This window comes from Schistosoma mansoni (assembly GCF_000237925.1).
Source record: "Schistosoma mansoni, WGS project CABG00000000 data, chromosome 1 unplaced supercontig 0076, strain Puerto Rico, whole genome shotgun sequence".
In the NCBI taxonomy this organism is placed as follows: domain Eukaryota; kingdom Metazoa; phylum Platyhelminthes; class Trematoda; order Strigeidida; family Schistosomatidae; genus Schistosoma; species Schistosoma mansoni.
The window spans coordinates 461,036-473,683 of record NW_017385990.1 but is presented as its reverse complement, the minus strand read 5'-3'; the positions used below and the strand labels follow the sequence as shown (position 1 = coordinate 473,683).

General features: G+C 37.1%; 1 protein-coding gene across 1 annotated transcript in view; it reads right to left on the bottom strand.

Annotated features, from left to right (window-relative positions):
- Nucleotides 1-6,860: 6,860 nt before the first annotated feature.
- Smp_176600 (protein phosphatase 2A regulatory subunit,putative) overlaps nt 6,861-12,648 on the bottom strand; it is a 44,067-nt gene continuing 38,279 nt past the window's right edge. Inside the window, exons 9-11 of the mRNA XM_018791759.1 lie at nt 11,931-12,032; nt 8,859-9,153; nt 6,861-7,250 (exon numbers count right to left, since the gene is read on the bottom strand). Coding sequence (XP_018645081.1) covers nt 7,098-7,250; nt 8,859-9,153; nt 11,931-12,032 — 550 coding nt within the window. The 3' untranslated portion in view covers nt 6,861-7,097. The remainder of the gene's footprint in view (nt 7,251-8,858; nt 9,154-11,930; nt 12,033-12,648) is intronic.

The window sequence follows — 12,648 nt, the reverse complement described above, 5'->3', positions numbered from 1 at the left end:
CAAAGGCTCCGGGTGTGGCCTTGTGTGAAAACCACCTGCTTCAGTTTGGGCACCTGGGCAGTATCACAGCCCTCACACAAATCAAATGAGATTTGTGTGGCGCATATGTATCTGGTGCTTCCTTGTACCAATATTTATGTGTTTAAATAAATCTAAATAAATAACTCACATAAGAATTATCTCTTAATTGCTGAATCCCATAATAGTAGCTTAGCTTCGTTAATCAATCAATCACCTTGATAACAGTTATTATATAAATCCTAACGGTGTTCAAATTCAGTTTATTGGAGGATAGTACGATAAACAAAGTTACAAGCACATCGAGCGCATTTGGAGCAGAGAGTCTAATGTGTATGAGCGAGCAAATATAGAGACGAATTTGTAGCTGGATAGCATCAAGGCACGGCAAAGGCTACTAATAGGATTCGAGCATATATACATCGGAAAGAGAATGATTCATCGAGCGGTATTTAAGCTAGATAGAAATATGTGCGTAGGCTTTCACCTGTGAACAAGTATACACGTTTATACATACATGATGGTCATAATGTTACAAAGAAATAAACAGATTGCTACTGTTTGACTAACATTGTTAAATAAGTTGATAAAGGGGCTTGACAGAAACCAACCCTAATCGAAATAAATCGTCGGGGTGTTGCTATAATAACTCCCCATGCAAGCAAACACATATACAAAAATTGATTGTGTTTGCCAAAGGAATGGTAAACTGAATAGAATAATTACGATTGTTAGAAGATATCGGCTTATACAAAATTAAGGTAAAGCTAGGGTGTATGCTAACATTAGTGATGTGTGTCTGAGTTTGCGCATGTCTGTGAGGCCAGATAAAATAATGGCAAGGGATAGAGAAGGATATGGTATCGTTTCCAAAAGATTAAATACGGGCATAAACATGTCGAGTTTTATGATACATAGGCTTAGTGATGCGTGCGTACACAACGAAGAGGAAGAAGAATACTTTGTATCCAAAGAGGTTGGAAATTTCAACTATGTACCAGTGAGGCCATTTAATTCTTCGTCCATATCTCGTCGCTACTGATGTCTCTTCTCTTTGCTTTATTTGCGTCGTTCATATCTGAGACTCATTTCGCTGATGTCACTGTCTTTGGAGGATCTGCACTTTTCGGCTGATGACCATTTTCGATGTAAGCTGGTTTAACTCGATCGATGCTGATTACATCTATCTTTCCAGCTTTTTCTACGGTAGCCGTTTCATCTGTTCTTGTAATCACTTTGGACGGACCGTCATAATTCGGCTGCAAAGATGGCTGTATATTATCTCTTCTAATGAATATATGAGTGCTATTATGTAGTTCCTGCGGTACGAACATTCGTTGCTGATGTAGTCTGAGAAGTGATATTTTTAAATCGTTCATGTGCTTCTTTAGGCTCTGCACGTAGTTGTTTACATCAGTTGGAACACTTTTACCTGATGCGAAAAATTCGGGTAAACGTAGAGTAGCTTCATATACCAAATCTAACGTCCTGTTTAATTGTTGTTCTTAAACCCAGCATGACTAGAACAGGCTTATTGGCCTAATCGTTGTTGACAATGACAGCTGTAAGAGACGCTTTTAACTGCTCATTCAGGCGTTCAGCCATTCCGTTTGCGATTGGATGGTAGGATGTCGTGAGAAAACGTAGAATTCCTAGGAGTTTTGTAGGCTGTTGGAAGAGGCAACTTTCGAATTGAGTTCCTCTATCAGTTGTGTTAATCGCTGGCACTTTATAACAAATAATCTAATTCTCGATTAGGGCTTTGGCTACAGACTAGTCTGAGGTGTCCCTTATCGGTACCGCTACATGCTGTCGTTTGAATCTATCAATCCATGTAAAACGATGGCTGTAGCCATTTGAAATCGGCTGTGGTCCCATGACATTGATGTGTATATATTCGAATCTAGAATCTGGGTGAGAGAAAAAACCACTGCAGAATTAGTATAACGATGTACTTTGACTTTCTGACACTTCATGCATGTCTGTTTTCAGTTACACATCTCCATTCTTGTTTGTCCATACGAAGTGTTCGCTGATTAGCTTCACCAAGGCTTTTATTCCCGGAAGTGATATATTGTTCATACTTTCAAATACCTTTTGTTGCAATGGTTTCAAGGTGAACGTTCGCAGTCGGTCTGTCGATTTCATAACATGTTACTTTTACGCTACCGAGTTGAACATTTTCAGATATTAATGATGTCGTATCATCGGATCTTAACTTGCTTAATTTAACATCCGTCTTTTGCAACTTCACCAGACCGTGATAATTGATTCCGCTTGAACTCCTATTATTGTGTGGTAAATATGAAATCATCTCAAAACGTCTCGCGGCATTACTGTTGTTTACGAAATTAAGAGGATGAAAAGCAAATGCTTGGCGCTTTGACCGGGTTGGTGGATATAGAGGATCCACCAAGGGGAGTTGGGAAACTCTCATTCTAAACCAATGGTTCACATGGGCTAATCCCAGGAACCTGAAGGAACACTTGGCGTTTGAACCTATTGTTGGTCACTGGCTACCATGGAACTATATCTCCTAACGTTGTTCTACTGCCATGTGGATTAGACCTTCAGGTCAAAAGCTCGGGGATCAGCCTCCGAACAAAAACAACTGTTACCGTCTGGGTGTCCGGGCGGTATTCCAAACCTCACACAAATCGAATGACGAAGTGTCGCGCATATATATTCGGTGCCTCCTTGTACCAATTTTAATCTGTTTAAACAAATAAATTTTTTCCGCTCCATTGAACGTATGAAACAGATGTAATGTGACTTTGGATGCCCAAGTTTCACCAGTCCATAAACCCTGACTGCTGAAAATGAGGCTTCCTGATTATGATTCACAGGCAAACTATGAACTACAATTGAGAAATTTTCAAAATATAGATAACATGAATCCATTCTCTATTCATCTACATTAAGACTCTCAATTGATTGATCACTGGGTGGTGATCAATGTCATGCGTGTCAAGTCCTTCTGAGGCCCAGGGTTTCCTGTTGATCACCTTCAACCACTACCTTATCTCAACATAGTGCACGCAGTGTCGAGCCACCTAGACTAGTGGCCACATTGCAACTTAATCGATAGCATTCGATCAGCACTAAGAAGGACTTGACACGCATGACATTGATCACCACCCAGTGATCAATCAATTGTGATTACATCTCAGTCCAACAGGAGGCCGGTCGCGGCCCGAATAGCTCAGTGGTAACGTCTCTGATTGTGAAGCTGAGTGACACAGGATCGAATCCATCGTGGAGCACCAGTTCCCTCAAGATTACAAGTACACCTTGCTGACGAGTACCAAGTAGCACGAAACCCAGGTCCAGGGTTTCTTCTTGACCACCTCCAACCACCATTTTACATTAAGATTCTCAATAGATCAATAGCAAAATGTATTAAAGTTATTTAGATAGACAAAAATATTGCACCTTTAACTCAGCTAATAAAGCAAGTGTGAAATCATCCTCAAGTAACGAATGATGAGGAATACGACAGTGAATAATAAAAAGTATCCATTGAAATCTCCAATTCAATCATTGATTTTAAGCAAGAATAAATAAACAATATTGAAAGTTTACAGTGAATATACATTGTATAAGTTATTTGTCTAACTCCGCCTGTAGCTCCTCCGGGAGCTACTGCCGGTCCCAAGCCCAGGTAAAGGAGGAGGGTTGGGCATGTGGTTAGCGACCCCATCCTGTAGAAAACCAACTCGCTAAAAAAACGCAAAGTTATTTGTCTGAAATAACGATTTAAAAAAGAAGGTATCTTGTGTATGCGCATAATAGTCGATACTTGACTAGACACATTAGATCACATGGCACACATATATACATTTCTTAACCAACAATAAAGAACCAGACTACAAGATTGACTATTTTAATTCAAGCAAAATTATTTAGTGAATCAATCTTTTATATAACCTGCTTCGATTCGGGTCGCCGGACAGTATACTAACGCCAACACAAATCGATTGATCTATGTGGCGCATATATATTTGGTGCCTTTTTGTACCAATATTTTTATATCTTTTAAATATGACAATGATCTACTGTACTCCAGAATGGTTATACCTGTCTTTGCTCAGTAAACACACATGACCCATATCAGTACCCCTTTAATTAAGTAGGTTTGCGAACTCAGAAAAGTTGAGATTCGAACTTATAATCCATTGAATTAATAAGTTCACACAGTTTTACTGCGAATGTATAATGCTTTGTACCTCATCGAAAATTAATTCGGTAAGAAGGTTGCGTCCTAGACATTTGCTTACGGAGAAAGCTCATTCTAGATATGGCAGTGTGGTAAGAGTAAACAATAAAGTCAGATTAAGCACACTAACTAGTAAAATTTAGAACTATCTAATGAGTACTCTAGTAGTCAAGAATGGAACAGCACTTAATGACGGACGTAACATAGAGTGCAAGAGTCATCCTTGAAAATCGAACTATACACACAATAATGTGCAAGTTAACCATGATTACATTCAACTATCATAAGCAATCACTTACTAAATGCTAATGTTACAATGTACGCAACCACTGTTATAGTTAAAATATGTATGGGCTATAAATATTATTCAACAACTTTAAACGAAGAACTTCAACTTCATGATTCATAGTTAAGTGTTTGAGCCCCCCTAAACATGTGATTTGCAACTCCACTATCAAGAGAAACAAATTAGTGTAATCCTTTCTTTTGTAAGCTCTGAGCTACGACTAAATCGAATAATAAAGCATCGATAAAAGTAACTGTTTCGAGGCAATATGTACAGTATACACATATGCCAATAACAGACTGATCAATTGCAGTCCTAACACATCGATGGGAAAATTCAAACAAACAATAGTAAATAAATTTAAACAAGCAAGTGGCTATCAGGACTCAGTAGCTAAGTGGATAACGTGATGGCGTTTGAAGCGAACGGTATTGGGTTCGAGTTCCAGAGTGAACATCAACTCTGAGATGCAGGTACACCCGGCTGACGAGTCCCAAATAGGACGAAACGCGCGTCAAACTGAATTCCACTGTTAGCCACCATCCATCTTTGTTTATAACTTTCATAGCTATTTTAAACTCCTAAGAAAATTCATTTTCAACCTAGAGTATCAATGACAATGATTTCATAGTAAAGCTTTAACTACAACTCCGCTATAAATCTAGAAAACATATTTATGTAGTATAGTTGGATTCATGAGTCGATTGAAGCTGAACCACCATGGAAAACCTGAACGGCCGTTTCGTCCTATTGTGGGACTCCTCAACAGTACGCATCCACGACCCCGCTTCGCAAGATTCGAACCCAAAACCTATCAGTCTCTTGCGCGAATGCTTAACCTCTAGTACCACTTAGTCGGCATCCAACGATGTTAATTTCTAACTTCAACTGATCCACGAAATCGAGTGACACATTCATCAGGACCCTGAAGGAACAAATGGCGTATTAACCTATTGTTGATCGCCGGCTACCATAAAACTACATTTTCTGACGTTGTTCCACTGCCATTCGGATTAGAAATTCAGATCAAAGGCTCGGGTAGTAGTGACTCCTCAAGCAAACCAAATGCCACGGTTCGGGTATCCGAATAGTATTCCAAACCTCATACATATCAAATGATGAAGTGTAGCGCATTCATCATTGTCTTCAGTGAGTTGATAACTCCTACCAGACCTGGTTGAACTCCACTGATCACTGTTTCTCATTAGAACTCCAGGAAATACCTCATGGATCCAGTCACTAGTCAGCATATAATCAATACATATTTATTCATGTACTTCTTTGTTTGTTTGTTTGTTTACATACTCAAATAAACAAAATATCAAACATCAGTAAATATTTGTATATCAATTATTTCAATACAAGTGATTACACAAATATCAATGTATATATATATATATGCAATGAATATTGTCTATTGCCAGAAAACGGGTAAAGAAAGAAAAACCAAGAAAAAAAAAACAAATGAGAATATATAAGAGAAGTCGGATACAATATAATTAACAATCATATGTATTTCTGTAGATGATTATTATCCTTTTTTTTTACTTTCCACCTATCACTACTACTAACTACTTATACTACTAATAAACACTAGAAAATTAAGAAGACAGAAATTGATCAAATAATATAAGAATAGATGGTTAATTAGACCAATGAAACGAAACATGGACAAGATCACATTTGGAAGAAAAGATAATTAACACATATATCTTTATTCAATGAAGCAATGGATGGTGAAGAAAGAAGGAGATTAGAGAAGAGAAGAGGGGAGAACAGGAAAAAGACCTGAGAGATAATATTCATATTCAAGGTAGTAGTAATAGTATGAATAAGATAATAATAATAATAAGGAAGAACATAAAAAGTTATTACTTATGATGACTAGGTTTTATCTTCAATGTGCATTTTCTTTTTGCACCAGTGTATACATGAGGGGAAGAAAATGGTAATGAACAAAGAAACAAACACTAACTTATATCAAATATTGTTGGAAGATACTACTTAATATACTAGTAAAAAGTAGTATATCATATAACACAAAACAAACGAACACACACACACACACATACACATCTGTGTGTGTGAGTGAGTATACGAGATAAGTTAAAAAGGTGTAAAACAATAAACTGAAATACTGAGTCCAAGTGAAATCTTGATTGTAGAGAAAAAAAGTGGGTGGATGCCGGAAGGGGGCCCGGTGGGGGGGTAAAAAGGCGGTGACAGATAATACAAACATGTTGAATGATTCGAGTAAAGAGATTGAAAGGCAGTAAGTAAGTAAGTAAACACAAAAAAAAGAACATTCATTATACAACAACAATTTTTGTTCCGGGAAAAGAAAAAAAACAACGAGATAAACTGATTGAACTCGATAGTTAACATTGAACAGTTTCAGAGAAATGGACATCTCAACAGTAAGCTACATCTATGGGGAAAAAGAATGAAGCATTATACTATACCATAGGTTTGTATTTTTTTACATTCACACATATATGTGTGTGTGTGTCAGAAACCTGCTGAGACCGGGATACTTAGCTAATAATTAATATTTTGAAGAAAAAAATCCTGTAAACCTTAGCTGTCAGGTTGAGTTTTTAAGTATTCATCTGGACGACGATGTTGTTCAAGTGCACGAATAGTAGTTTGACTATGAGGAAGCTCTGATTTTCTTTGAATCATAGGAAGTTTATCACGACGTCGTTCATTAATTATACCACGAAGTTCCGTCTGAAATATAAATTAGATAAGCGATAAAAAAGCCATAAATCTATGCGTACTTATACTTTTTTTATATAATTGATTAGGTTAGTTGTTTGGTGTGAACTAAACAAGGGATACTATCTTATACATAAATTAAGTAATAAAACATTCGGCGTTTAAGGAAAGAAATTTCGGGTCGAGATCCCAATGCAGCATGGGATGCCGACCAGAATTCTTCAACACACTCTGCCGTAGGCCTTCCTGTTGGAGATGTCAGATCCCCAGAACTTACTTGGTAAATGGCTTAATTTTATAATTTTATTTTGAAAATTTGAATTTCTTTATTTTCGCGCCAAAGGCGCTCTTTTCACCTTCAAGTTGTATTTTCCACTAGTAAAATATCTCAAATACTATTGGTCCGTCGTATCTTTGAGTGTGCTATTTTGTAATGCTGCCCAAGGACAATTTATCGCTGTATATATACGTTTGACTTTTTCCCCTTATGATTTGCTTGTACTCGGCTGCTTACGAAATATATATTCCCCTACTTCGCCTTGGACTTCTTCCTTTAGTTAGCGGGACCTGAGACGACGGATTAGATTAGCTTATTGTGTTACTATGTCATTGTCCTTTGTTCGTTTACCGAGGAAATCGAATTAGCTCAAGCATATTACTTCCTTTCTAGCGCTATCCAATTGTTGTTCATTTTTCTCATGTTTGTCTCCATTTATCGACGTAATGTGTTCCTCGTCTTCCTCTTTTTCCTTTAGCCTTCAGGATTCCATGTGAGGGCTTGCCTTGTGACGCAGTTGGCTGCTTTCCCTAGTATGTGTCCTATCCACTTCCAGCACTTCTTCCTCCGCTGGAATCTGGTTTGTTCTCTCCGTACGGTAGGTTGTTCCTGATAGTGTCTGGTCAACAAATCCGAAGTATTTTGCATAGACAACTGTTAACAAACACATGTATCTTCTGGATGATGGCTTTCGTAGTTCTCCAGGTTTCCGCCCCGTACAGTAGAATTGTCTTGATGTTTGTATTGAAAATTCTGACTTTGGTGTTAGTTGACAGCTGTTTTGAGTTCAAGATGTTTTTCAGTTGTAGATATGCTGCTCTTGCTTTGCCGATCCGCGCCTTCCGTATACCTACTACCTTCAATCGGCATCACTATCAAGTTAAAAGTTGTATAGAAAATTCAAACAGTTTGAGGTGCTGAAGATTTGTAGCTCGGATGTATACTTCCAACAGCGTTGGATTTTGTTGTCGTTGAGACTAATACAATCAGAGCCTTTATGATGATTTGCTCCCTGAATCTAAGAAACCAAATACGAAATTCATTCTTAGTTTCATTACATATTCTAGGAACGTATATAAACGAATTCCAAGATCATTTTATAAACTACAGATAACCATTATTGTCTGTATATGAAGTAGTCTTAAAAGTAAAACGTCTTTCATGTTTTCACTTCCTGAAATCAAAGTACTAGATATTATAAGAGTCTGGAAATGAGTAGCTCAAGCGATTAGTGCATCAGACCTAATAAATATGATTTACAAATAATTTTAAAACTGACTAAATGTCAACGTTATAGTCTTTTGTAGTATCTAATGTAATACACTAAATTATATTCTACATACATCATCCTCCGCTTCACGTTGAAGATTCATCAACGAACCGCTAACATCTTCATCTGGACCAAGAGAACCGTCATCATTTTCAATAGTGTTATTTGAAGATGGAGTCCCATTATTTACACAATGGTCACCCATGGGAGATGGTGATGATGAAATGGAATTAGGCGCAACTGAAATAGGTAATTCACGATTAGAAATTGATGCTTCTTTCATAACCACAGCGTATAATGGATTGCCTTTGGCAGTTTCACTTAATGTTGCCCATACACGTTCCCGACGTTTAGCTTCTTCTCTACTTCTACAATAAGAAAACAAAATGTTTAACAACATTACTGGACAATGTACAGAGAGTAAATTATGGAAAGGTTTATAACCATAGGAAGAAGCATAATACTCTATATCAAAGTAAAATAGAATTGTATGTAAAATAAACAAACAACTTATAGACAAGCTCGAACGTTGAATAATCATCACAAATGATTTTGCTTATCCTATCTAAATGTTTTAGTTAGAATTGGTAGATTATCTACGGAACAGCTCGCATCTGCTGGGATCACCGAGTAAGTAATAGTCAGATTAGACACATGGTATTAGGGAATGATGGTAAATCAGTTGATCAGGTCATGAATCTTCATCGACTGAGATGGCTGGGTCACGTGTTACGTATGTCTGAACACCGATTACCACGACGCGCTATGCTGACTAGTGTTGAGGATGGTTAGAAGAGAGTTAGGGGCAGCCAAACCATAACGTGGCATCAGAGCATGAAGTCACTAACTTCTAGTCTGAGCCATGTTGGTAGATGCAAACTACTTGGCTGGGGTCGGTGTGATCATCGTAACCAATGGTTGGAGACTCTAGGTGACATGGCTCAGAATCGATCACAATGGCGCAGGTGTATACACTCTTTATCATCCCTTAAACCTTGAGATTAAAAGTGCTTAATAACTTTCTTTCTTCCTATACTATATCCTCATATACAATCTTTCTTTATATATTAATACCACTAAATTAACTACTTCTAAGAATTCGGTGTTGATCTTGTTGTGCTAACGAGGTATGGCAAATTGAATCGATGCATAAATGTGCCTGGTTCTACGTTGTAGCTGATTGACTGACTGATCTACGGAACAATGACTGTATCACTGATGAATAAACGAGTAATTATTCACTATGAAATACACATGGCTACTGAAAATACAATGGTAAGTTAGTTTATCACCTTTATGTATTCTGTTAGGAATTTAAATGCCCATAGGAGACGAGGAAGACCAAAGAACACATTACGCCAAGAAATGGAGAGAGACATGAGAAGAATGAATAAAAATTGGATAGAACTAGAAAGGAAGGTCTAGGACAGAGTGGGTTGGAGAATGTTGGTCGGCGGCTTACGCTTCGTTGTGAGTAACAGGCGTAAGTAAGTAAGTAAGGTTTCTAATGCCATTTTGATTAGGATAGTGTAGATCTTTGTCTAAACATTGAGAAACATGGTTTTATTATATGATTCATTGTCTTTTATTAATCTCTCATAGTGTGGCCAACATTGTGGAAGTAAGCTTTCATTTGGTGCATAAACTTTATGGAGCAGTTCTGTCAATGATTCAATTTGTTACTCCATGCATGATTTCATTCCTATAATTAAACTATACTGTGTTGTGAACTATTATGGCTATCGCCAAATGGCGCATGAAAACTGTCTCCTGAACAAACAGGCGTCTAGTATTGATATCTGTTATCATATCACTGTTTTTGAGTCAGGGTTCTCATATAATACTATTATCAATGATGATAATGATAATAAACAATCTAAGTGGATAAGTCAATACTTCAACTACGATAACATTCGCTCATAGTAAACGGTTCGAACACACGCACTCATATACAATCTAAGAAAACTGTTCTCTTTTAAATCATATAAAAATCTGAAAAGAAAATGCTAAAGTTATGGTCTAGATGTAAATTATTTATAGTGTGATTTGAGAAAACTTCACATCGTTCCTCGTTACCACAGTAGATGAGAACTACATAAATTACTCGTGAAACCTTAACTTTGAGTGTAATCCAACAATGAGATCTGATGCTATGATAGTCGCTAACTGAATTAAATGTGTACATGTCATATCCCGATAACAATAGTGAATGGTAACTTTGGTATCCATTTATGGACCAATAGTATGCATATAATTTTTTATCGTATATTTGCTAAATAATAAAACTACTCATATTCATGTTCCTTTTATTGTCAGCTTTATTTTGACCCTTGGACTATTATTGTACGATTTACCATTCCTGAGTTATACCCATTCTATTAATTACTGCTCCCCCTATTCACAGCCACATTTGGCTAACTCTTGTACAAATGTTATTTTATATTTTATTAGTACGATGTGGTCAGTCTGTTTGGTATATAAACTCAGTATGTTTGAAATATAATGATTCATACCACAGAGGCTGTTATTGGTGTTTTGGACCTAACTGGCTGGGCTAGGCAGGAGCAGGATCGATAAGTGCTCGTACGGTTTTCGTGTGTCACTGTTCCAATCGATAATTCACTGCTCTCTGATTGGCGGTCTTATCACGTTCATACATTACCAAGGCATCCACTCGGCCACAAGATATAACAGTACATCAGTTGTTTCGTTATAACCTTGAAGACTATGGGAATCATTATTTGTTTAGAGTCAATACTTTCCAACTATCTCAGATGGAGCTTTGTATAAGGGTGTTTAACAAAGTCATAATATCAAGATAAAGAGTCTTGCACAAGCAAGTGGCTATCAGGACTCAGTAAATGAGTGGATAACGCAATGGCGATTGAAGCGAAAGGTACTGGGGTCAAGTCTCAGAGTGAACATCAACTCTGAGATGCAGGTACATCCAGCTGACGATTCCCAAATAGGATGAAACCCGCGTTAAACTGGATTCCACTGCTAGCCACTATCCATCTTTGCTTACCAGTCTTATAGTTTTTGTTGACTGAATCAACTGTGTTAAGTGATTATTTATTGTATACAGTAAATAAGGTAATTTAATAACACCTATTAACCTCCCAATCAATAAACACAATTGACTAACTTTTGTCTTTCTTCTTTATATCGTTGTGTACAACTATCAAAAAGTTTTTGATTCATTTCCATGAATAATTTCAAAGCATTGTATACAAGACCATGAATTGTTCTGGAGAAAAACAAACAAACAATGAATTAGACTCAACAAAAATGACACAACATAGATGATGGAAGCATGTAATTTAGAATTGATTGATTACTGGATGGTGATCAATGTCATGTCTTTCTTAGTCCGGATTGAATCTTATCGATCAAGTTACAATGTAGCTACTAGTCTAGGTGACTCAACATTGTGTGAACTACTGTGTTAAGATCCTAGATTCAGGGTTTCCTGTTGACTACCTCCTCCTCCTCCAGCCATCATCTTATCTCATTCAAGATAAAAGAATATATAATGGTTGATATGAGGACGGTCCACAGGTGAAGTTGAGGAAGCTCTAAGAAGCCCAAAAGGAGCCGAACACATTTCACCCAATCAGTTTTTGGAAGAATATTCTAGAATCACTACGTGTAGCTTCCCTATTGGACAATGCTGATAACTCGCTGTGCACGGATTGGATAACTAATAATGATGATTTCGTTTCTACTAAAAACTATAAATACCTGACAGGTATGTATAATATTTGACACTGTGTCGGGAATAACATTCCTTCTACTTGTCTTCTGATTTGTGACTTGGGAGGGTTCTAGTGTTTGAGTGATCAAGTATTACGCGACAGACTAAG